Raw genomic sequence first — 23,064 nt, 5'->3', positions numbered from 1 at the left:
AGCGCCAACGCGGAGCAAATGAGAAGCACCATGGGGCAGCGCTGCGAGCAAAGGATGAAGTCACAGCAGCCTCCAGCAAAGTGGTGCTGACTCCGGTTCCAGCTTTCCTGGCTGGGTGCAGTGCCCTGTAGTGATGTGCAGGTGTCTGCGTGTGGTGTCCCTGGCCTGTGCTGGCATCCTGTGTTGTCATGCCAGGTGTGCCCCGTGCTTAGTGCTAGGATGCCCCTTGTGCATGGCACTGGGTGGGTGCAGTGTGTCCTCCGTGCCTGGGGCCCTGTGCGTGGTTGTGTCAGGTGCTGCTGTCCCCAGAACCTGGAACACTCGGTGTGTCACGTGCCACAACCCTGGGGGCCTGGTGTCATGGGTGCTGCTGTCCCCAGAGCCCTATGGGTTTGGTGTCCCGTATGCTGGCACATCTGGTGTCCTGTGTGCCACATGTGCCTGTGTCTGGATGGGCTCGGGCTCCTGGGTAGTGACACTTTGGCTTCTGTTCTGTCGTCCCTGGAGCCCCACACGCCTCGTACTGGATGTTCAGAGTCCCAGGCGTTGTCATGTCTGATGTCCCGTATGTCTCGTCCCATGCGCTGCTATCCCCAGAGCCCCATGTCCTGAGTGCTGGCCCACCTGGTCCTGTGGGTGCCTGGTGCTGCATGTACCGTGTCCCAGCTGTGTGGTGTCACACATGCTGCCTTCCCTGATGTCCTGTGTGCTATACCCTCCATGGTGTCCTGTGTCCCATCACTGGTGTCACTTGTCCCATGTGCGATATGCTCCCTGATGTCCTGTGTCCCATGTGCTATATGCTCCCTGATGTCCCGTGTCACATGTGCTATATGCTCCCTGGTGTCCTGTGTCCTATCCCTGGTGTCCTGTGTCCTATCCCTGGTGTCCCGTGTCACATATACTATATGCTCCATGATGTCCTGTGTCCTGTCGCTGATGTCCTGTGTCACACGTGCTGTATGGTCCGTGATGTCCTGTGTCCTGTCCCTGATGTCCCATGTCACATGTGCTATATGCTCCCTGGTGTCCTGTGTCCTATCCCTGGTGTCCCGTGTCACAGATGCTATATGCTCCCTGATGTCCCATGTCACACGTGCTATACACTGCATGATGTCCTGTGTCCTACATGCTGCCATCCCTGGTGTCCCGTGTCACACATACTATACACTCCATCATGTCCCATGTGCTACCCCTCCTGCTGTCCCGTGTCCCCTTCACGCTGTCCCACATCCCATGCTCCGCCTCCCCCGGCGTCCCACATCCTTCCACGCACCATGTACCCTTGTGTCCCCTGCCCTATGCACCGCCATCCCCCCTGGTGCCCGCTGTCCCCCCCCCGCAAGCCACCACTTTCCCTCTCGCCCTCTGCCCGCCCCGTGTCCCGCCAGGCCGCGGCTCCCAGGCTGCCCCGCGGCCTGCCCCGGTTTGTGGCGGCCATGGCGCTGCTGACGGACCTCTACCAGCTCACCATGGCCTACGGGTACTGGCGGGCCGGGCGGCACCGTGCCCCCGCTGCCGCCGAGCTCTTCTTCCGCTGCGAGCCCTTCCATGGCGCCTTCGCCCTGGGCACGGGCCTGGCCGAGGGCCTCCGCTTCCTCCGCGCCTTCCGCTTCTCCGCCGCCGGTGCGTGAGGGACGGCGATGGAGGCAGACGGGGACAACCGGGGTCACCTCCTCTTGGGGTTTGGGGAGGGGGGGAGCGGGGGTACGGGGTGGGTTTGGGGAGGCGGGTGGCTGTGGGGTGGGTGGGGTGGGGGGGACGGGGACGTGCCTCAGGGGGAAAGGGGGCTCCTCACAGGGAGCGGGGCATGGCTCGGGGGGACTCGAGGGAAGGGGGGCTGAGGTGGGGGGACGGGGACGTGCCTCAGAGGGTCTTGGGGGACAGAGGACCCGGGGGAGAGGAGTGGGGGACAGGGACAGCTCTGAGCGGGACCTGGGTCCTCAGAGGGGTGTAGAGGGGGGACAGGGGTGTGACTCAGAGGGACAGGGGGCTCCTCAGGGGGACTTGAGGGAAGGGGGACTGAGGTGGGGGGACAGGGAAGCGCCTCAGAGGGTCTTGGGGGACAGAGGACTGGGGGGGGGGGGGGCGGGGGACAGGGACAACTCTGAGAGGGATCTGGGTCCTCAGGGGGACGTAGAGGGGACAGGGACGTGCCTCAGAGGGACAAGGGACTTGTCAGGGGGACCGGGACATCACTCAGAGGGACTCAAGGGAAGGGGGGACTGAAGTGGGGGGACAGGGGCGTGCCTCAGAGGGTCTCAGGGGATGGGGGAGTTGGTGGGGGGGAGGGGGACAGGTACAGGGACATTCCTCACATTCCTCAGAGGGATCTGAGTCCTCGGGGGGGGGGGGGGCGTAGAGGGGACAGGGATGTGCGTCACAGGGACACGGGATTTCTCGGGGGACTGGGACATTGAGGGACAGGAGGCTGAGGTAAGGGGGACAGGGACATGCCTCAGAGGAACTTAAGGGGCAGGAGACCTGGTTGGGGGGATCCCCCATGGGACCTGAGGAGGGGACGGAGATGTCCCTATGGGGGACGGGGCTCAAAAGCACTGCAGGACCTGGCGGAGGGGCAGGGACAGCCCTCAGTGGGACAGGGGGACCCTTCAGAGGGACCTGGGGGACAGGGGATTTCAGGTGAGGGGGCAGAGATACCTCTTAGAGGGACTTGGGGAGCAGGGGGAACCCCCAGCTGGACCTGAGGTGGGGACAGGGAAATCTCTCAAGGGGACAAGGAGACTCCTCAGGGGGACCTGGGGGTACCTCTTAGAGGGACCTGGGGACAGGATACCTGGCGTGGGGACACAGGGACATCCCTTAGAGGGAACAGCAGACCCTTCAGAGGGACCTGGGGGATAGAGGGACCCCTCAGAAGGATCAGGAAGGGGACGGGGACATCCCTCAGAGGGACAGAAAGGTAGGGGTACTCTTCTGACGAACCGGGGAGGGGGGACCAGGAGACCCCTCAGTGGCACTTGGGGTTCCCTCAGAGGAGCCTGGGGACCAAGGGGACACTGGTACACCCCTTGGAGTCCCTTGGACAGCCCCTCAGAGGGATGGGGGTTTGGTGTGGTGCCCTCTGAGGGGTGGGGACGGGGTCTGTGGTCCTGTCCCTGTGGGCTGAGGTGTCCCTGCCCCTGCAGACATCGCCTACCTGCGCTCGGTCCTGCCCAGCACGACGGAGGACGCCTTCTTCGATTACCTCTGCACCGTGGACGCCTCAGAGGTCACCGTCTCTTCCGTGCCAGAAGGCTCCGTCGTCTTCTCCAGGGTGGGACCTGGGACCTGGGTTGAGCCTCGTAGGGGCACCGGGGCCGCCAGCAAACAGGGCTCGGCCACGTCCCCATGTCCCCAAGTTCAGCCCCAGTGCATGCAGCCAGGGAGATGTCACCACTGCTGTCCCCGCAGGTCCCGCTCCTGCAGGTGAAGGGGCCGCTGCTGGTGGTGCAGCTGCTGGAAACCACCCTGCTGTGCCTGGTCAACTACGCCAGGTAAGGGCCCCTCCTGCTTTTTGGGGGTGCTGGGGACCCTCTGGCTGCAGAATGCATCCAGTCCCGCTGCACCAATTGCCCCTGCACCTCGTCCGTGTCCGAGCTAAGCGGCACCCCGAGAAAATCACAGAATCACAGAATCACCTAGGTTGGAAGAGACCTCCAAGATCACCGAGTCCAACCTCTGACCTAACACTGACAAGTCCTCCACTAAACCATATCACTAAGCTCTACGTCTAAACGTCTTTTAAAGACCTCCAGGGATGGTGACTCAACCACTTCCCTGGGCAGCCCATTCCAATGCCTAACGACCCTTTCGGTAAAGAAGTTCTTCCTAGTATCCATTTTGTCCCTTTCGCTCCCAGCCTGGTGGCCACGAACGCCGCCCGCTTCCGCCTCCTCGCTGGCCCCGAGATGAAGCTGATGGAGATCGGGCTGCGTCGCGCCCAGGGGCCAGACGGCGGCCTGTCTGCCTCCAAGTACTCCTACATCGGGGGTGAGTGGTGCCCCGCAGCGCCGCGCGGTGCCGCGGCCGTGCTGTCACCCCCCCCCACACACACACCCCCCCCATCCCTCCTCGCAGGCTTCGACTACACCAGCAACGTCCTCGCGGGGAAGCTCTACGGCATCCCGGTGCGCGGCACCATCGCCCACTCCTTCATCATGTCCTTCACGTCGCTGGCGGAGGTGCAGCCCAGGGTGAGTGGTGCCGCGGGAAGGGGACGGGGATGGGATGTCCCAGCTGTGGCCGTGGGACCTCGTGTGTCCTCCTGACTGCTGGTCCAGGTCCGTGGAAGGGAAAGGGGGATGCTGTGGGACGTGCGTGGTGCCGGGACATCCTGGATGTAGTGCTGATGTCCCCGAGCAGGTCCTGCCACCGCTGGCGGGCGGGGAGCCGGTGGATCTCGCAGCCCTGGCCGAGTCGTGGCTGCAGCGGGTGTGCGAGCTGCTGCACAGCCCCCCCGAGAAGGCCAACCGCGGCGAGCTGGCCGCCTTCGTGTCCTACGCCATCACCTTCCCGCACAACTTCCAGGGGCTGCTGGACACGTACTGCGTCATGAGGTGAGGACGGATGTGTCCCTTGCTGCCCCCGGGCTTGCAGGAGGAGCTGGGGGAGAGGGCAACTCTTGAAACACCTCCTCGCAGTGTCCCCGTCCTTCGCTGTCACCTGCCGCAGGTCTTTGTCCTCCTGCTCAGCTTGCCCTTGGTCCTTGGCCCCCGTCCGAAGAGGCCGTGGGCACTAATCCTTCTCCTCGCCCCCGTCAGGAGCGGCCTGCCCAATTTCTGTGCCGTGGCGCTGGCCCTGCACCAGCTGGGGTACCGCGCCATCGGGGTGCGCCTGGACAGCGGGGACCTGGTCCAGCAGTCCAAGGAGATCCGGCGGGTGCTCCGAGCCTGCGGCACCACGTGAGTCCCCTGAGACGGGCAGGGAGCCTGCAGAGAGCATCCCCTGCCCCGGGTAACCAGCACCTCCTCCATTGTCCCTGGATATTGGGGTGGGTGCCCTCCCTGCTCGAGGGGGTGCTGGGACACCTTTGGGTGCTTGTAGGCTCCCAGGGTGGCTGCGAGCAGAGGCAGGCTTCCCCCCAAAACCCGGGGCCACCCTTCTGCTCCCTCCCCAGCTCCTCACCTTCCTTTCCAGCTTCCAGGTGCCCTGGTTTGGGAGCATCCCCATCGCCGTGAGCAACGACATCAGCGAACAGAGCCTGGAGAGCTTCATCCGGGAGGTGAGGCAGCCGCTGGGGCTGGGGCACGAGGGGTGGCAATGGGACTGTCACCGTCCTCTGACTCATTTTCTCCCGCATGAGAGCAGTTTCCAGGCTGGAATGAGTAGATTTTTGGGTGGGCCGGCCAGAAACCAGGCATTTTTGGGCAGAGCAGCCTCTGACCTGCTCCGTGGCTCTGGTTTTAGCATGTTTTTTTTTTTTTAAAAAAAAAAAAAAACAGCGGCAGGTTGGGCTGCTGATGGTTGTTGTCTTCTCTGCTGCACCAGGGGAGCGAGATCGACGTGATCGGTGTGGGGACAAACCTGGTGACGTGTCCCCTGCAGCCGTCGCTGGGCTGCGTCTACAAGGTAGGAGTGGCAGCTCGGCCCCGCTTGGCTTGGGGACAGTTTGAGGTGTTTTGTTGGTTTTTTTGTTTGTTTGTTTTGTTTGTTTGTTTTTTTAATGATTTATTCGGTTGTTTTGCCTCAGTGGCCTCCCCAGCACACAAGGGGACACGGAGCTCTGCACGGCCCTTGGCACCAGCTTTGTGTGGCAAAGACAAGGAGCCCGTCCCCATACCGTCCTCTTCTCCCGCAGCTCGTGGAGGTCAACGGCTCGCCTTGCCTGAAGCTCACGGAGGAGGAGGAGAAGATGACGATCCCCGGGATTAAGGCAGTGTATCGGCTCTACGACGACGCCGGTGAGCTCTGCCATCTTGGGCGACCCACTGCGGTGCTGCCCCATTGATCCTAAATCCTGATTGCCCCTAAATCCTGCCCCCGGCGTTGCGAGCACCCGCTGGCCCTTAACCCAGCACCCCTGCAGGTCACCCCTTCATGGACCTCATGGCCCTGGAGGACGAGCCCGCACCCAACGCAGGGCAGGAGCTGGCGGTCCACGTCCTGGGGAGGAGAGGAGAGGCCACCAAGGTCAGGCCCACCGCCGTGGAGCCCCTGCATCGCACGTACTTCAGAGACGGCCAGGTCAGGGGCGGATCTGCCCCCTCCGTGGGCTCAGGGTGGTGGTGGTGGGCCTGGCCACGCAGCACGTGGGGCGAGGAGACCCCCTCAGCAGTGTGGACAAGGCACAGCTCCTCTGGGGACGGGCCAGCTCCCTGGGAAATTCGGCTTCCCGGCGGAGGGATGAGGTTGTGCCCCATCTGAGACGGGTTCCCCTGGGTTTTCGGAAGGGTCTGTGGGGTCTGGGCACGCAGGTGGAGACGTGATTCGTGGCTGCTCTCAGCCAGGTGGCTCTCACCGCAAAGTTTTGGTGCTTCTGCTGTGAAAACCCTTAAAGGTTTCTGCATGAAAGACACCGGCCTTGATTCAACCGCTACACTGAGCAACTGTCCCACGTGGGGACGACCTGCCAGCTGCAACGTCGCTGTTGCTGAGGCGTCCTTCCCTCTTTGGGTGAAGGACCAGAGCGAGGTGGTGGCACCACGGCACCAGTTGCTGAATCGAGGAGTCACCTGGGGCCGAGCTGTCCTTGTCCCCATGGTGCTGGTGCCACCGCAGCCCCAGGTTTTTCAGGAGTGGGTCCGGGTGGCAGCCCCTTGTAGGGACGCTCCTTTATCTCCATCCTACAGGTGTGCGAGGTCCTGCCCAGCCTGCCGGAGGTGCGGAGCCACGCGCAGGCGTCCCTCAGCCAGCTCAGCCCCGCTCACCGCCGGCTCCGCGAGCCGCAGCCCTACCCGGTACGTCCGCCGCTTACCGGGCGCGATCGATCCCGGTCCCATCCCGAACCTTCTGCCCTGGTGAAGCCCTTGGGCTCCTGCAGCGTCCCTGAGGACGCTCGGTGTCCCCTCCCGCACCAGGTGGCCGTGACGGAGAAGCTGCACCTCCTCCTCGCAGAGCTGCGGCAGGCCAGGCAGTGAGGGGGTCCCCGCGCGCCCCCCGCGCCCTGCCAGCCCCCACCTGGGGCCAGCGCTTCCGACGTCCTCTTTGGAAGGCCAGGTGATTAATTGGGAATTAATGAGGCTAATGAGGCTGCTGCTCTGCGGATCTCCTCCGATCCGAGGACCGTGCCGGGACTGGAAGCGCTCCCCGCGGGCCCAGGTGCCCACGGATGGGGCAGGCAGAGCTGGGAGGTGGCGGGGCCGCCACGTCCTGGGCTAGGACACGGCCGTAACGGGCGCCGTCACCGCATTGCCTGGGAGCTCCCTTCCTTCCCTGCCCACCCCGGCGGCCCTGCCACCCCTGTGCCTTCTGTGGTGGCCACGCTGCCCGCCTCGGTGGCCTTACCAGCCCCGTGCCTTCTGCGGTGGCACGGGGCACTTCTGCGGTGGCATCTCCAGGCCACGGCTGCTTCGTACGTCACTTGAAGGCGAGTGAAATGCAAACACTAAACCAGGCTGCAAGTGGCCCCAGCCTCTAGCCGAGCCAGAAATGCCTCCGCAGCTGCCCCCAAATGAAGCAACGCCGCTGCTGCGGCAGCTGGGGACCGTCCTCGTGTCCCAGAGCCCCCGGCGAGGCTCAGCGGTGGCACTAAAGACCGTGCCGAGAAGGTTTCCCACCCACGGAGCCGTGGCAGATGCACTTTGCCCTTTCCACCCTAAGCTTTGGGTCTGTGGCCATGGTTTTTACCTTTCCGTTTTGTACGAGGTCTCCCGAGCATGGAAACTGGTTTCAGGTCGACACCCCCGATCTCTAACCTCGATTCTTATAGAGGAAGCGTGGCACTAAGCCCTGCCCTTACCTTGTCCACAGCACAAAACAAAATAAAAGCCTTACGCACCAGTGCTGCGAGCCACGCTGCGTGGCTGCCCCACTCCTAAAAAAAAACTCTCCTTCAGCTTGAATGTTTAATTCATCCCCTTTCATTTCACTTCGTGGTGTATATTTGAATAAAACTGAAACGAGAAGCAAGTGTTGAGCACTGACAGCAGCTGGGGGTGACCCCAGCACATGTTCACATCCCTATTTTGTGGCATCCCGTAACTAATTCCAGCAACAGAGCCTCTGGCGTGGCAGCTGGAGCGCATCTCACCTGGGGGGGCAGGCAGGACAGATGAAGCAACGTGTGGTTGAAGGCTTTTAATCGAAAGATAGTCAAGAAACGTTGCATGGAACGGACAGAAAGTGCAAAGAACGAATGAAGTGCCTTCCTGAGATGTGTGTGTGCTCCTCTAATCCTGCCTGAGCTTGTAATGAAGACGTATTAGAAACTTTCCCTTGGGATTTTGAGCCTGAAAGGGCACAAGGAGGGCACCTGCTCCTCATTCCCCAAGTACCGACCCCAGTAGCTTGCACCCTCTCCCAACAAAAGGCTTGATAGGAGATGCTTTATTTTTTTCTCTCCATTGCTTAGATCCTTGCAGCATACGTTGATGGGGAAAAAACCGAAACGAAACAAAACAAACAAAGACAAAATATTGCCTGATTGCGTCCCGTTTCTAAAAAAATCCATCAGGCTGGAGCACAGCGCTGCCGTGGTACAGCTGGGCCTGCGCTCTGTAAGGCACTGTAACTTTGCACTTTAAAAGAGGAAAAAACCACTTTTTGTTATTAAACCTGCGCACACTGCTCCTGAAAAGAGACTGGCCTGGGTTCCTACACGATAACGAACAAAAAGTACCACGGAACAGACAAGAAAAGACAGCGAGACTGCCCGTGAGGCTCAGAAACCGGGTCACGGCCTTAGGGTCACAGCATTCCCCACCCTTGTGCACCGACGTCCGTGGCTCTCCTACATCCATCGACCCACCAGAGGGTGGGAGCTTGTGGGAGCTTAACTGGACGGCAGTGTTCACAGAAAAAAAAATGTTATTAAGCTGGGTTCATCACACTGCATCCATCCCTCGAACCTGGCTAAAACAGCCCACGGCACTGAGTCCCCAGCCAGCTTCCCGCTGCCCTGACAGCACCTGCTTAACAGCAGACGACTCGTAACTTGCAAAATTTAAACTATTTAACTTAAAGGATACCCCTTCCCACTCAGAGAGCCTCATCCTTCCTGCTGCCGTGGCAAAGAAAAACGTAAAAAGTGCTCCTTCTTCCATTTTTGCCCTTGAAATTGTTGTTGCTGTTTGGTACAGATCTCAGAAGTGGATGCAAAGATGGGACAGCAAGTGAGAGAAGGGATGTCAGAACGCCTCCGAACCCATAGCAATAACGTAGGCTTCACAAAAAGATGGCAGCGTACCTCATGCTCACCTGCTGTTCCTCTGCTCCATTTTTTTTTCCTAAGTTTGTTCCTACAGAAATATCTGTTTTCGAGCATATTTGCAGCCCACGACATCCCCCGTTAACCTCGTGGTGGAAAATAAGGGACGGCGGGTAAAAGTGCCAGAGGTATTAGGGCTGGATAAGGGAAGTGAAGACAGTTCAGGGACCCAGCTTTGGGTGTGGGCTCACATCCCAGACCCCAAGGAAAGCCCTGCTCCTGACACAGCCACGCGGCTGCTCCTGGTTCTCACCCCACGTGTCCACACGAGGAAGTGCTGCGCAGGGCGAGGCCGTGGTTTTCTCTCGGTCTTTGCAGACCTGAGGGTAACTCCTCGAGTTTTGATTCCAGATGCTGGTCCTCGGCGTGGGAGGGAAAAGGGTGTGGGGAGGACCCTGAGGTAGGGCAGAGCTGCCGAGTACCTGCGGAGGAAGGAGGTAGGAAGAAGGAAGGTAGGAATGAGAGAATTTGAGTGTAAAGAATTCCGAGTCCAGGCCCGCAGGAAGCACCAACTCTCTCTCGATAAAGCCTGGCGCAGGATTTACAAACCCAGCCAGGCTCCCGTAGCTAGCCTGACAGCAGACACTGGGAGAGGTAAGAAGAGGCAAGAAGAGGCAGAAGTGCAAGCTCGGTGCACCCAGACTCTGGCTGCTTTCACCCGTTACAGGCTGCGGGGCCACCCCAAGCTCACGTCTCTGACGCCAGCCCCAAGACGGTGTCACTTGTAAAGCGCCATCTTCTTGCTCTGATACATGTACATGTAGGCGTCGCAGAAGAGGCGTTTGGCCACCCCGTCCATGTCCCGGGGCTGCTCCAGGGCCAGCACAGCCAGCGGCAAGTCCAGGTATTTGGCAACTTCGGGGCACAGCGTCACGGTGGGAATGTTGAAGCCGTTCTCATCACCTAAACCAGGGAAAGGGAGAGAAGTCCAAGTCCAGAGCGTGGCCCAAAGGACGAGCACCCACAGCTCAAGCAGTTACCATCGCACCTGGCAGCGAGTCAAAGCCTCAGCTGGGAGATCTGGGGGCCAGCACGAGGCAGGAGAGGAGCAGCCAGTCCCTGCTGGCTCAGGAAGTCCCCAGCCTGAGCACAGCCAGGGGGCGAGAGCACCAGGAGCAACCCTCAGACATCCTTGGCCTGGTCCCGCTCTTCTCTGGGGTCGGCTTAAATGGCTACTGGTGGCACTGGGATCCTAATTCATGTATGGGGGGCAGGGGAAAGGGCCGTCCTTTGTTACACGAAGCTGTGATTCCCTAGCACCCTGCATTCTCTCCAAGAGCCTCGTGCTCCTTTTAGGCACGGCGCAGAACCTCCCTGACGCTGCCCCGAGGCAGAGCAGCACCCGCACCACTCGCCCGACACCGTGCACCACCCTCCTGGCCCCCCTCAAAGCACCAAGCCCCCCCGCCGCGTCCTCACCGTGCCTGTCAGCCATGCTGTCGAAGAACATCCAGTGCTCGTTCTCGGGGCCGTACTTAACGAAGGAGACGTAGTGACTGGTCTCAATGCAGAGCACGGCGAAGAGCTCCATCTTCTCGCGGGGGACCCGCTGGCTACCCTGGGGGCTCCGGCACTGAAACTCCTCTGGGACGTGCAGCCTGGTCGGCTTGTGGGCTTTGCGGCGGTAGTGGGAGTGAACCTGAGGGAAGACGAGCGGGTGGCAGCGCTGAGCGGGCAGGGCTGAGCCCGGCCTGCTGGAAAAAGGAGCGTGCAGGGCTCAGACCTCCAGTTTGTGCTCCACTCGTCTGCCTTCCGCGTGGCTGAGTCCCGCCTGCGTGCCAGGGAACAGCAACGCGTTGGCAGGCTGACAGCAGGAAGGCGAGAGGGGAGCCCGCCACCCTCCGAGAGGGGCCAGAAAACTGTAACGGTGCCCTCATGGGACAGCGTGGAGGACCCGGCACCCGGTCTGCGCAGGATCGGTGCTTGCTGAGGCTCTGTGTAACGCATGAGGGTTCAACGCCACGTCCCGCTCACGTGGCTGCTTGAGTTGGTGGGACTGAAGCTCAGGAAGGAGCCCCTCTGCGCCCAACCTGACCAGCTGCAGGGGCAGCGAGGGGCACGTGGGCATTTTGGGGGGTTTAACCTGCTGTCGGTCACCACGGCAGATGTCACGAGCACCCAAAGAGACTGAATACCTGTTTGGAGCAGGTGCCGCAGAACTGCTTCAGGCCCGTAGGCGCAAATATCTTGTCCTTGAAACACCCCGAGCACTCCAGGGTGGCGACGTCGCCACACACGCAGCACTCCCTGGGACCTGCAGAGGCAAAAGGGGTGAGAGGCTGCATCTTCTCTCAGCCTCACCTGGAACCCCGCAGAATTGAAGCGTTCAGGGGACAGGAATCACACCACGATCCCACCTCAGCTCCTGCTCACAACCTGAAAAGACGAGACCCCGTCTCCTGGCTACTCGCAGTCCCGGACGCCAGCTTTACCACCGCCTAACGACTTACTGTCGAGCAGCAGATCGGTGATGTCCAGCTCTAAGGAAGGGATGATCTTGCTGAACATTTTGTATTCCTTTCCAAATCGCGGCATTTGGATGATGAAGCAAGACGGGATCTGGAAAAACGAAGGCAAACGAGTCACTGTCCCAGAGGAGGCAAATCCCAGAGACTTTTGTCTTTGTACTGCTCCTGGGAGGAAAGACTTTCTGCTCAGGTTATCCGTGAGAACTGAGAGCAGCAGGGAAAGCACGCCCCTCTTCCCAGGTCAAACCCCCTGAGACATCTCTCAGGTCGTAGCCAAGCATCCTGCTGCTTTGCAGTGTGAGGTGTAAGGCACACCAGATCCACTGGCAGGCACAGGCATGGTGGAGAAAGCAAGAAAAAGGCAGCAGATGGCAACGAAGACGGAAAGGAGCTGGGCTCACCTCCACTAGCTTCTGGTCGTAGGTCAGGAAGGAATGTTCCACTAACTGCTGTACATCAGGAACCACCAGGTCCTCCTGTTTGTCCATAAATATCTGGTAGCAGTAACAGTCCAGTCCCTCGTGGCCTCCGGACCTGCAAGAAGCGGTCACGGGGCTTGTTTACGGGGTGCCACAAACATCTGAGCTCTCAGGGGACGACTGGTTTTGTCCCGTAAGAGTTTCTGGGCCCAAGGCAGTAAGGGCTGCTAGGCGTAAGGCTGACACGAAGCACTTTTTCCACTCAGAAATACTGAATACATGTCCCGAGAGGAGGGGATGAGTGTCGCTGTCAGTCTCACTCTCCAACGCAGCGGGACATTCTGCTCCTACGAGCATAATGTGGTTTCCCCTCTCACCTTGATATTAAAAACATTTTGGTATTTTTAGACAAACTGCTAATGGAGCACGACCAGCAAACTCCTTCTCAAATGAAGGATCTTTTCATAACCGCACGTACAAAACCCACAGAGCAAGGCTTCGGGCATTCAGAAGGTGAGCTGTGAGCAGCTCTCCCACCAGCCCTGCACCCCTGAACCAGCAGAGAAAGGATTTCCTTCGGATGCCCCGCTGCAGGGGAGCTGCAGCACAGAGTTCCCTTTGTGCTCAGCCTTTCCGAGCGCGCCACAATGTGAGGCTTGGCTAGCGGCCCCACAAACGAGCACAGAAATCGAACAATCCCCTTCTATGCTTCCGAACAGCCCAGTTATTTTTGGCTTCCTCCAGCCTCTCATCCTCTTTGTAGAGTCCTGAGAAACTGGGACTGCATCCACGGGCTCCCTGTTTGAGAGGCCGTAGGATCGGAGCCAGCCTGACAGCCTGGACACATCCCAAACGCATCCCAGGGCTGTCGGACAGCGCTGGCTCCGCGCCGGAGACGGACTCCACGTTTCTCAAGCCACTGCTGTCTTTGCCTAAGGCTGGCACGAGCTTTTTCAGCATTTTCCAAAGGCGGCACCTCCACGGAGAACTTGAAAGTGTCTTTTCCCGGACGGCCCACCCGGGACGAACTGACAACAAGCAAGATCACGGACTACAGCTAATGGAGAGCAGAAGAGAGCTGAGCACAAATCCCCGAGCTGTGCCCCCACGGCCTTGCTGAGAAGGTGCAGGTAGCACCTGGTGGTTGTGAGGCGAAGAACTCATGAGCCAGGCCTCGGGGAATTGCATCACTGGGACACGGGTACTTACTGCAGTTTCAGGAGCGGCTCTATTCCCAGGATCTTCTGCATTATGAGGCTGAGGAACTCCTCGGGATCTGGAAGGGCAGAGAAAAGCACGGGTCACTCCACGGATGTTAATGAGCAGCTAATACCAGGAGTATGAATTCAAAGAGAAGTCAGGGACGGCTGCGGAAATTCAAGAAACCAAAGAGTAACTAAACCGTCCCCGGCTAAAATAAACACACAACAGCACAGACCCACAGGTGCCGTTCAGTGATGAGATACCCGCTGTTTCTAGAAGAATCAATGCCACTTGTTTGCTGTCTGGGAACCCAGAGCTTGTTGCAGTGATGTTTGGCACAATCTGCTTCGGTGTCATAAGCTACACAGAACTTTGCTGAGCACGGACGGGGACGTAGCAATGGAAATCAGAGAGGTGGGCTCCAGATGTAGGCGTTTTCTGTCTTATTTTAACCAAACTAGTGTCTCTGAGGAGCCCCAAATCACTTATCGGAGCTCAAAAGAGAAACTGATCTTGGCAAAACGATAAACCACGCTGGATTCTGGCAGGGACACCAGGGACGGATTTATCAGGGCGAATTCAAAGTATAAAGGTCAAGGAAATCTCCCTTATTGAAATTCTGCTCACAGGGTTCATCCTCTCCCCTCCTGGCAGCAGCTGCCACCAGTTAGGAGGTGGCGGAGAGACCCAGCAATCCTCAGCTTCCCAGCAGACAAATGGCAGGGGAGAAGCACGGGGAGCTCTCGAAAGCTGAAAACATCTCACGCGCCCGTTTTTACACAAATGAACGGCACAGCTCGCACACCGACGCACGTGCACGGGAGAAGCACACAATTAAGCCGTCAGCTTGGTGCCCGGGTGAGGCAGCACACACTGCAGCAGCCCGGGGAAGCACGTCACCTTTCTCAGCGTTGGTAAAGCTCGAGCATTTGCCCTTCTCGGTTAACTGCTCCCTAAGGTGCATCACGCTCCGAGCCTTGACGAAGCCAGCCCTAGAAACAAGAAGCAGCCACAGATGATCTCTCCGGTGCACTGAAAAATCGCAGCACCACAGAACGTGCCGGGGTTGTATTTCTGCAGGCAGCGCAGCCCCAAGGAGGGCGCTAACGTCTTATCCTTACGCAGAAGCAGCTCTCCGTGCCTCTCCCACACCTAGCAAGGGAGGACGAGAAAAAACTGCTGTCTTTAATAAAAAGTCCAGAGAACTCGGCTCTCATGCCGTGGTTTATCCCCATCCACCCTGGCACTGCCTGCTGCCTTCGGGGCCGTTGATGAAAGCAATGCCGTTGCTTCAGCAGGTCCAGGGTTTCCCCACAGAGGCGGTCTCAGGGCCAGCAATCCCCCCTTCAGTCCTTTCACCAAGAAATGCAGCTCACAGGGCTTCCTTCGGAGCAGGGGAAGCTCACACGCATGCAGTTAAGTGCTGGGACAGCATTACAGCGAGGGGAAGGGAACAACTGGAAGAGCTGGAGTATTCCCTCGTACTATACTCACTTTCGGAGGGGATTAACGATCTCCTCCCGCAGGATGTCCTGCACGTTCCTGTCACACAGCGTGAAAGGCGTGAAGAGCATGGAGTCCAGCACGGACGTGCAGGAGAAGAGGCTGGGAAGAGAGAGGGCCGGGTAAGTCTGACGGGTTTGCAGCAGCAGTTAGAACCAAACCCTTGTGCTCGGTGACAGTCGGTGGCTTTTATTTCCAGCAACCCATGCATGCTGATTACAGAGGGGTGAGTGACAGCGCATCTCCACAGTGAGATAAACCACATCTGCCTTAACGAACACTTGTTGTAAGCAAGGAAGCAGCTCAGAGAGAACGAAATCTCGTACTTTGCAGCCAAAACCGCTCAGGGGGGCACCACTGAGGCTTTTCGGCTCCAAAACAGTGCTGCACAGTGAAGCTGGGACTTCCCGGATGGTTTCTTTGAAATATGTTGCCAGCCACTGCCTCCTCCAGTGACAGAATCAGCACGGTCCAGTTCGGAGAGCTACGGTGTCTCACCACCCTGCGTGACAGACACACGGTGCCTTAGGTACTCACGAGGGTGCCTCAGTGCCTGAGGACCTCAAAGGTTAGGAGGGAGAGCAGGAGGCAGCACGCCTCGATGCTGCATCCCCACGCAGTTATTTTCTGGTCCACGCCAAATTTCCAGCCACCCGGGGAGTCCTGGGAAGCGCTGCGGCGCAGGGCTCTGCCCAACCACAAAGTAATTGCTTAAGAAAACGTCGCCGCCCGAGCAGGCCCTTACCTGAAGAGAGCTGCATCCATGTAGCAGGAGTTGCAGTGGCCTTGGATCCCTTTCATCCGCCCTCGCAGGACGGACACCGCCTCCTCATTCCTGAGGGGGGGAAAACTGACGGGAGCGTGGGGAAGAGCTTCCCGCCCGCCTGCAAGAGAAGCGACACAAGCAGCCCCCTTTAGCTTCCCGCCTCGTCGGGCTCCGTCCTGCCCTTCCCCAGCGCCCCAAAGGTCTGCTCAGGGGCCAGCACAGCGCTGTTCTGCGCCGCTCCTGCTGGGACCGAACCGCGCTGGGATGGGAATCGGTCTCTTCGGTCATTTGCCTGCTGGAAACGGGGACGAAACCTGCCCTTCCTCCCCGGAGCCATGCCCCAGCAACCCACATCGCCTCCGCCACTGCTACGCCAAGCACACCAAGGACAAAAAGACAAGCAGGCTGGCGCTGCGTTACATGCAAGCTCTTTGGAAAGACCTTTAAAATGCCCTACGTCATTTTAAATCCTTTAAACCGGCCCACGTCCCATCAGCCACCCTAGAAGATGACGTCGATTTCTCAGTCTGGTGTTTTTTGGTTTCTTCAGCGTTCTCCCCTTACAATCCCATCTCCTCTTTTCAGCAGGTCCTTAGGACAATCCTCCCTGTCCCTGTCCCTAGTTCCTGGGCAGTCCCTACGGGAATCCTGTCTTTTTGTTTGCAGTGATCTCATTTACAACTTCTCGGCGGCTAGTTCACATCGTCTCCTCCGCTTTGGAGGCATTTCTTCCTGTTTAAATGACAACGCTGACCTGTTCTTTCCTCTGTCTTCTTGTCAACGTGTTAGCACATCGAACTCTACGTTAAAATGGATTTAACACGCTCACTTTCCAAACTTCCCTTTATTTCTCAGTCCCCAGGCACCATTACCTCCTGACAGCCTGGCCCCAGGCCTGATTTACCCACTCCTGCTCTCCACAGCCACGTGCACAGCCTGCATTCACGCAACGCTTAACGGATGGCACCGTGGCTAGGCCCTGTAGTGAACAAGTGTTACAACGTTCAGGTCTCGGCAATACGGGACCTTTCCTTCTGCCTTGAGAGCCACGGGAAGAAGAGCCCTAGCCTACCTGCAGCACTCACAACGCCACGCAAAGACTTGCTTTGGGCCTCTTTGTGGTTCTATGAAATGTCAGGAAGCGACAGCAGAAGCCTTTGGATTAGAAGGGACCTTAAAGATCGTCCAATTCCAGCCAGCCTCCCTTCTCCCACAAAACCCACGCCACAGAAGCCTCATTTTTACAGCTACCCTCAACACGTTGCCCTACATCCAATGCTTTCGCCCACGGAATTCCAGCCTCTCCTACCCTGATGTTAAATTCCTTCCCACCTCTCACACCCGCGGGGCGTTCCCTACAAAGGCCACCGCGGCAACGTCACCATCCTTAAAACCAGGAACACTGCAAGGAAGCAAGGAGGACGAAACCGCCGGCCAAGACACCGCACACAAGGCTCCTCTGTAGCCTGCTTTGTCCCAGCACGGCACCGTGCCCCCTCTCCCAGCGAGCTTACCGTCGTCCACGAGGTTCAGGTCGCCGCCGCGCGAACACTGGAAGCGAACGTCAGGCTGGCAGGACTGCAGCTTCACGAAGAGGCCGCGCTTTGGAGCGCAGTGGAAGTAGTATTTGCCCAGCCACTCGCCAGCAGTGACCCCCTTATCTTCATCCTGGGGGAAAGAAAACATCGAGGGGTAACACGAGAGCAGGTTTTCTGTGAGGCAGGTGCGATTTCCCACGCGGCCATTTAAGATTTTAAGAGGTGTGTACAAGCTTGGTGCTGCTTCGCTGGCTGTTTTCACTCACTCTGGTTATATTTTAAACTTATTGACCCCACTTGCAGGATTCACGATTATTCTGCCCCACGCTCCAAGAACTGCTCCTGAAGACAGCGAACCAGGGGGCGCGCAGCCCTCCCTGCGTCAACCCACCCAGTTCATTCGGGATCAGGTGTGCTTGCCCTCACAGCCCAAACTCTGACGCGTCAGAGGCCCGTCTCTGCTCAGGCCGTGAAATACAGTCACGAGCTGAAGGTCCCCAGAGAGAAGAGCGACCACGATTCGCGCGTTTTGATTTGCAACCTCGCAGCGAGAAATACTGATAGAACATCCCGAGTTGGAAGGGACCCACGAGGACCATCGAGTCCGACTCCGTTTGCTCCTTACCAGTTCAACTCCTGCCATTTTGTGCTTGATCTGGGGTAGGTACCCCAGCCAGCGGATGATTCCAAACACCTGATTTCCCTTGTCCAAGGTGATCTGGACCATGGAGTTCACCTCCAAGGGGGGGTTCCCACTTTCGCTCTCCTCGCCGCTCTCGCTCGCCTGCCGTTTCACTTGCTTCGAGTGTCCCAAGCCCACGTCGGATTCGAATGTTGAAAAAACACCTGGGAGGCAAGGCAGGACGTCAGGAGAGACAGGAAGGCAACGCTTAATGACAGACACCTCCGGATCTCGTCGCTGCCTTCCTAATAGCAGGTCTGTTTTGAAATTACACACCGGCTGTACAAGCACAAAGCCGATCGCCAGGGCCGCAAGGTGTAATTCTCAGGAGGCGTTTCGCTGACACGGCCAAGCTGGTCTAACAGCTTGCTGAGGCCGGGAGGAGGCGATTCCACCCCTCGTTTCCTTGCTCCCCCTGGCCCCGGAGCTAACGCAGCCCTTCGCAGAGCCATTTCGGGCCTATGAAACGGCGGAGGGGTGTCTCCAGGTTATTTGTCCTGCCTTTAGTGAGATTAATCAATGGAAAGTCTAACGACAGCTCCCCTTGGTCTGGCCCTGCCTTCTGCACAGCATTTCTTGACGTCAACAGAGAGCCCACTGATCTGTTGGCTTGCCCAGTGACTCACAGCACCACTGCTGGCGTCTGTGCCTTCCCGGGATCGTTTGGCATCAGCACGAGGCTCTGCTCCACCTTCTACAGCTAAATTAAAGACTCTTTAGCCCGCGGAGCTTTCTGTCCTAGGAAATACTTATGTGCTGCGATCAGAATCTCTCTTCTTCTTCCTGATAAATGGGAGACTCAGCTCTAGGCGCCTAACGCAAAGCACGCTGCAACGAACTCGAGACGTTTCTACGGACCTTTCGAGCCTCCTGATTTAATTAGTTTGGGCCAGGTGAAGTTTTTTTGGACCTTCAGCTCACGGGCAACCCGCAGAGAGGAACTAAACGCTGTCTCCGTGAGAACACGCACGGTGTAGACACACCTGATGACAACCTACTTTGAGAAAGCAAGTTTTCCTTCACGACGGAGTCCATAGGGATTTCTCTGAAGATGTCAGTTGTTCCTTCTTCTTCCTGAAAGGCGCAAAGAATACATCAGCTAAGTGGCTGGAACACGAACCAATTTTTCAAACAGGCCCGAAGAGCCTGCACGCAGCCTCACGCCCCTTTTGGACGTTGCTTCCGCCCCTCTTTAAGGCCTCGCTGTTATACAATTTAAAACCAGCGGGGAAAAAAACCCACGAAAGATAAAGAGGAGAAGGCAGCAAGGCTGCTCTTACCGGGCAAACTTTGACGAACCACTGGGATCCCTCCCTGTAAACCGCCATCGCTATTCCCTTCGTCAGGACCTCGTCCACGTAGAAGCTAACTGCGTCTCCCACCTTCACGGGCACCACCTCCTCCGCTTCCACTTTGGGCTTCTGCTTCCCGTAGTCGTTATCCGGGGCGGGAGTAAACTGCACTCTGCTGAAGGGCAGGAAGATCCCGCAGCTTGGCTTACACTTGAAATATTCGGTGCCGTGGTAAGATCCGTCGCTGCGCCCTCTGCTTTCCCCCTCGCCCTGAAAAGACGCCAGAAAGGCTCGTCGCGTCGACGAACGGAAGGGGAAAAGCAGCAGCTTCCTTCTTTTGCCCGCTCACCTGCAACTCCACCCCGAAGAAGACCGGGGACAAGGCGGCCGAGGCGCTTTTGTGAATGCTCCCGACGTAGCGGATGACGCCAGGGAAGTGCTGCCGGTCGATCTCCGCCGTCACCTTCTGGCCCGGCACGGCTCGCAGGGCTGCTTCGAGGCTCAGCCTCTCCAGGAAGCAGTCCAAGCGCTCGCTGGGGCTGCCGACGCCCAGGAGGAGGGCGGCCACCTCCTTGCGCACCGGCTGCAGGATTTCCACGTTGATGGTGACGGTGGAGCCGTCGTCCAGCATGACGACTTTGAGGAAACGAGCCGAGGGCCGGTCCGCGAAGCTGCGCAGGTAGCTCCTCTCGCTGCAGAAGCACATGTTCCCGGATTTGAAGTACTTGCTGCCGTAGGCGCAGTCTTCTGTCAGGATGTAGTAGCAGTTGCCGTCCCCTACCGAAGGCAGGAGGCTCATCGTCGTTGCCCTGAGTCGTGAGAAACAAGAGAGTCGTGGCAGGGACGACACACGGGTGCCGTTGCAGGATAATATCGGGTTGGAAGAGGTTTCGGGAGGTCTCGACCCCAGCCCTGCGCTCAGGCAGCTTCCTCAAGCCCTCGTCCGTCTGAACTTTGAGTATCTTCACCGGCACGAGACCGCACAGCCTGTCCTGTTCTCAGTTCCAGCATCAGACCGCCCTCCCGGTGAGGAAACATCTCTCGGAACCTACCCCAAATTGCCCCCGTTCCTGCTTGTCCCCTCCCCGCACGCCCGCGGGACGTCGGGCTCATCGCATCGTTAAGCCCTGCCTTCTTCTGCAGCTTGCTTGCAGGTAAACAGGCGAGCTTCTGCCTCTTTCAAATCCCCCCAGAAAGCCACTTCTGGTCTGCAAACAGAGCTCCTCAACGTTGCCTTACAGCAGGTAAACACCCCAAACGCCCGCAGAGCACGGAAACCACCTCGGTACTACCTTAAGATCCTCAAGATCGCCACTTTAAAAGCAAATACGTCTAAATCAACGAAATATCTGGGATAATACAGTACGTTTTTGCCCACAGCCTTTCGGTCAAGTCCATCACGTTCATGTAATTGACCCCTCTCCGTTTCCCAGCTGACTGACAGCGCACTGAAACGGGACCCGGGCTTCTTGTTCTAACATTAAAAGGGACGTTAAAAGGGACATTAAAACTTCACAGCAGAGCGAGGAGGAATCGAGCAGCCGCGTTACGGGAAGTGGAAGCACTCGCCGCGGCAGGAAACGTGAAGGCGGCTGCTGGACAGAAAAATAAACGAGAGGGCCGCAGGCAGAGCCGGAGCTGCACGGCTCCGCGGAGCTCGGCACGGCTGGGGACCGGGCAAGAGAGTCTGGAAGTATCAGGGGGGAAAAAAAAATAAATAAATAAATCACCGCTGGCGTCAGAAAATCGCCCGATGCCCGCTCACACGCCGGAGGTTTCCTGCTGGTTTGCGCCCTGGCAGCTTCCCCCAGGGGACGTCTCCCTTTCTCTCCCACTGCCTCGCCCCCGCGGGCGGGGAGGCGGCTCAGGCCCCGCATCCAGGCACCCGAGCCACCGAAGGCACACGGTGCGCGGCAGGCCCCGTACTTCCCGGCCACAGCCCTCGCCGCTGCTTTACGGCCCTGCTCAGGGAGCCGAGAGTCGACGTCTTTGTCATTTTAAGGAGGAGAATTACGGAGCTACCCCACGTCGCGTCCGACGCCGGAACGGCCAAGCACGCCTTCCACTTTCGGGGCCTCTCTTCGACCTTTTTAAGTCCTCTCCCCGCCGCTAAAATAATAAAATCTCCCCCTGAGCTAACTCCTGACAGCGCAAAGAGGGAAACACGACTAAATGAAACGTCCTCCTGATCTCCCCAGCACTTGCGGGTCACTCCCAGGGCGACAGAAACGAGCACGCGTTCACAGCAGCGCGTGGCGCTTGGGTCTTTCGGGTCTTTTCGCTGCCCCACCGCAGCAGGAGGGGACAGCGGCACGGTGGGGACAGCGGGGGGGGGGGGAAGGGTCCTAGGTGACGGGGACGCGAGGGCCAAGGGGATGGGGACAACGGGGACGTGGTGGCGGGGAAGCACCGGGGGAGCTGGGGGCGCCCTGGTGGGAGGAGGGCGAATGGGGCACACGGCACTGGGGGGGGGGGGAGGTGCCACGCAGGGAGGGTGGGCTGCCACCCTGCTGTCCCCAGGGGTCCCCTCTGTCCCCCTGCTGTCCCCAGGGGGTCCCCTGTCCCCCCGCTGTCCCCAGGGACCCCTCTGCCACCCGTCTGTCCCCAGAGGCTCCCTCTGCCACCCTGCTGCCCCCAGGGGTCCCCCCTTTCACCCGCCTGCCCTCCAGGGACCCCTCTGTCCCCCGCAGATCCCAAGGGTCCCCTGTGACCCTCTGCTGTCCCCAGGGGTCCCCTGTCCCCAGGGACCCCCCTCTGTCCCTCCACTGTCCCCAAGGGCCCCCCTCTGCCACCCACCTGTCCCCAACGGCCCCCTCTTTCACACTCCTGTCCCCACGGGTCCCCTGTCCCCCTGTTGCCCCCAGGGCCCCCCCTCTGCCCCTCTACTGTCCCCAAGGGCCCCCCTCTGCCACCCCCATGTCCCCAGGGGCCCCCTCTTTCACACCCCTATCCCCAAGGACCCCTCCGCCCCCCTGCTGTCCCCACGGGTCCCCTGTCCCCCTGCTGTCCCCAGGGACCCCCTTTGCCTCTCTACTGTCCCCAAGGGCCCCCCTCTGCCACCCCCATGTCCCCAGGGGCCCCCTCTTTCACCCACCTGCCCTCCAGGGACACCTCTGTCCCCCCTGCTGCCCCCAAGGGCCCCCCTCTGCCACCCCCACGTCCCCAAGGGCCCCCCTCTGCCACCCCCGTGTCCCCAAGGGCCCCCCCTCCGTCCCCCTGCTGTCCCCAAGGCCCCCCCCTCTGCCACCCCCCTGTCCCCAGGGGTCCCCTCAGCCCCCCCGGGGACGCCTCAGCGCGGCCCCAGCGATGCCTCCCGGTGTCCCCCGGTGTCCCCGTGTCCCTCCCCGGCCCCGTGTCCCCGCCCCCCCCCCCCCCCGCTCCTCACCGCCCCCGGCAGCGGCCCCCGAGAGCGGCGGCGAAGCCGGCGCAGAGCGGCCCCGCACGCCGGCACTTCCGGTCCGCCCCCGTCACAACCACCGCCGCCGGGCGGGCAGCCAATAGGAAGCGGCGGCGGAGCCAGGGGTGTCCAATCAGGGCGGAGGGGGCGGGACCGCGCCGCCTTTAGCCCCGCCCCGCCCCCTCGGGGGTGCTGTGGTGCCATGGCCCCGTAGCCCTGGGGCCCCATAGCCCCGTGTCCCCATAGCCCCGTGTCCCCATAGCCCCGTGTCCTGTGTCCCCATAGCCCCGTGTCCCCATAGCCCCGTGTCCCCATAGCCCCGTGTCCTGTGTCCCCATAGCCCCGTGTCCCCATAGCCCCGTGTCCCCATAGCCCCATATCCCTGTGGCCCCGTGGCCCCGTATCCCAGTGTACCCAGGGTCCTGTGTC

At 59.6% G+C, this 23,064-nt stretch overlaps 2 protein-coding genes across 9 annotated transcripts; one reads left to right on the top strand and one right to left on the bottom strand.

Annotated features, from left to right (window-relative positions):
- Positions 1 to 154: 154 nt before the first annotated feature.
- On the top strand, positions 155 to 7,166 carry NAPRT (nicotinate phosphoribosyltransferase). Of its 6 annotated transcripts, none has more exons than XM_035566368.2 (13): positions 155 to 195; positions 3,150 to 3,277; positions 3,415 to 3,497; positions 3,863 to 3,993; positions 4,081 to 4,196; positions 4,366 to 4,559; positions 4,764 to 4,904; positions 5,140 to 5,224; positions 5,491 to 5,571; positions 5,693 to 5,903; positions 6,029 to 6,186; positions 6,792 to 6,899; positions 7,020 to 7,166. In XM_035566368.2, the coding sequence occupies exons 1-13, from the start codon at positions 189 to 191 to the stop codon at positions 7,077 to 7,079; spliced, it is 1,503 nt and encodes a 500-aa protein (XP_035422261.1). In that variant the 5' UTR covers positions 155 to 188; the 3' UTR covers positions 7,080 to 7,166. The 6 variants fall into 6 exon arrangements, with proteins under 6 accessions (XP_035422261.1, XP_035422258.1, XP_035422260.1 ...); XM_035566365.2 differs by lacking the exon at positions 155 to 195 and adding an exon at positions 1,394 to 1,626; XM_035566367.2 differs by lacking the exon at positions 155 to 195 and adding an exon at positions 1,396 to 1,626 and having other exon boundaries at positions 5,801 to 5,903.
- Positions 7,167 to 8,224: 1,058 nt separating this feature from the next.
- LOC118257908 (ubiquitin carboxyl-terminal hydrolase CYLD-like) lies at positions 8,225 to 22,707 on the bottom strand. 3 transcript variants are annotated; one of them, XR_004781741.2, is made up of 16 exons: positions 22,624 to 22,695; positions 19,588 to 20,047; positions 19,227 to 19,508; positions 18,945 to 19,020; positions 17,890 to 18,110; positions 17,241 to 17,394; positions 15,706 to 15,844; positions 14,952 to 15,062; positions 14,358 to 14,449; positions 13,464 to 13,530; positions 12,237 to 12,369; positions 11,818 to 11,926; positions 11,503 to 11,621; positions 10,787 to 11,006; positions 9,621 to 10,270; positions 8,230 to 9,504 (listed from the first exon to the last, which is right to left on the bottom strand). XR_004781741.2 is itself a non-coding variant. In XM_050708589.1 (16 exons), exons 3-16 carry the CDS (start codon positions 20,035 to 20,037, stop codon positions 10,086 to 10,088), a joined length of 2,358 nt encoding a protein of 785 aa, XP_050564546.1. In that variant the 5' UTR covers positions 20,038 to 20,047; positions 20,969 to 21,347; positions 22,624 to 22,676; the 3' UTR covers positions 9,503 to 10,085. The 3 variants fall into 3 exon arrangements, 2 of the variants coding, with proteins under 2 accessions (XP_035422243.1, XP_050564546.1); XM_050708589.1 differs by adding an exon at positions 20,969 to 21,347 and having other exon boundaries at positions 9,503 to 10,270; positions 22,624 to 22,676; XM_035566350.2 differs by having other exon boundaries at positions 8,225 to 10,270; positions 22,624 to 22,707.
- Between the last annotated feature and the right edge of the window lie 357 nt (positions 22,708 to 23,064).

This window comes from Cygnus atratus, chromosome 2, assembly GCF_013377495.2.
Source record: "Cygnus atratus isolate AKBS03 ecotype Queensland, Australia chromosome 2, CAtr_DNAZoo_HiC_assembly, whole genome shotgun sequence".
Classification (NCBI taxonomy): domain Eukaryota; kingdom Metazoa; phylum Chordata; class Aves; order Anseriformes; family Anatidae; genus Cygnus; species Cygnus atratus.
The sequence above is the reverse complement of the archived record's forward strand: the minus strand, read 5'-3'. Positions and strand labels throughout refer to the sequence as shown.

Bases quoted from the DNA above. Each gene is read 5' to 3' on its own strand.
- LOC118257908 (XM_035566350.2), bottom strand. From the start codon at position 20,037: ATGAGCCTCCTGCCTTCGGTAGGGGACGGCAACTGCTACTACATCCTG. The intron at 11,622-11,817 runs GTAAGTCGTTAG...TTGCCTCTGCAG, and splicing joins CACCGATCTGCTGCTCGACA to GTCCCAGGGAGTGCTGCGTG. The intron at 11,007-11,502 runs GTATTCAGTCTC...GTCTTCCCTCAG, and splicing joins GCGGCACCTGCTCCAAACAG to GTTCACTCCCACTACCGCCG.
- NAPRT (XM_035566364.2), top strand. From the start codon at position 1,440: ATGGCGCTGCTGACGGACCTCTACCAGCTCACCATGGCCTACGGGTAC. The intron at 3,278-3,414 runs GTGGGACCTGGG...CTGTCCCCGCAG, and splicing joins GCTCCGTCGTCTTCTCCAGG to GTCCCGCTCCTGCAGGTGAA. The intron at 5,225-5,490 runs GTGAGGCAGCCG...CTGCTGCACCAG, and splicing joins TGGAGAGCTTCATCCGGGAG to GGGAGCGAGATCGACGTGAT.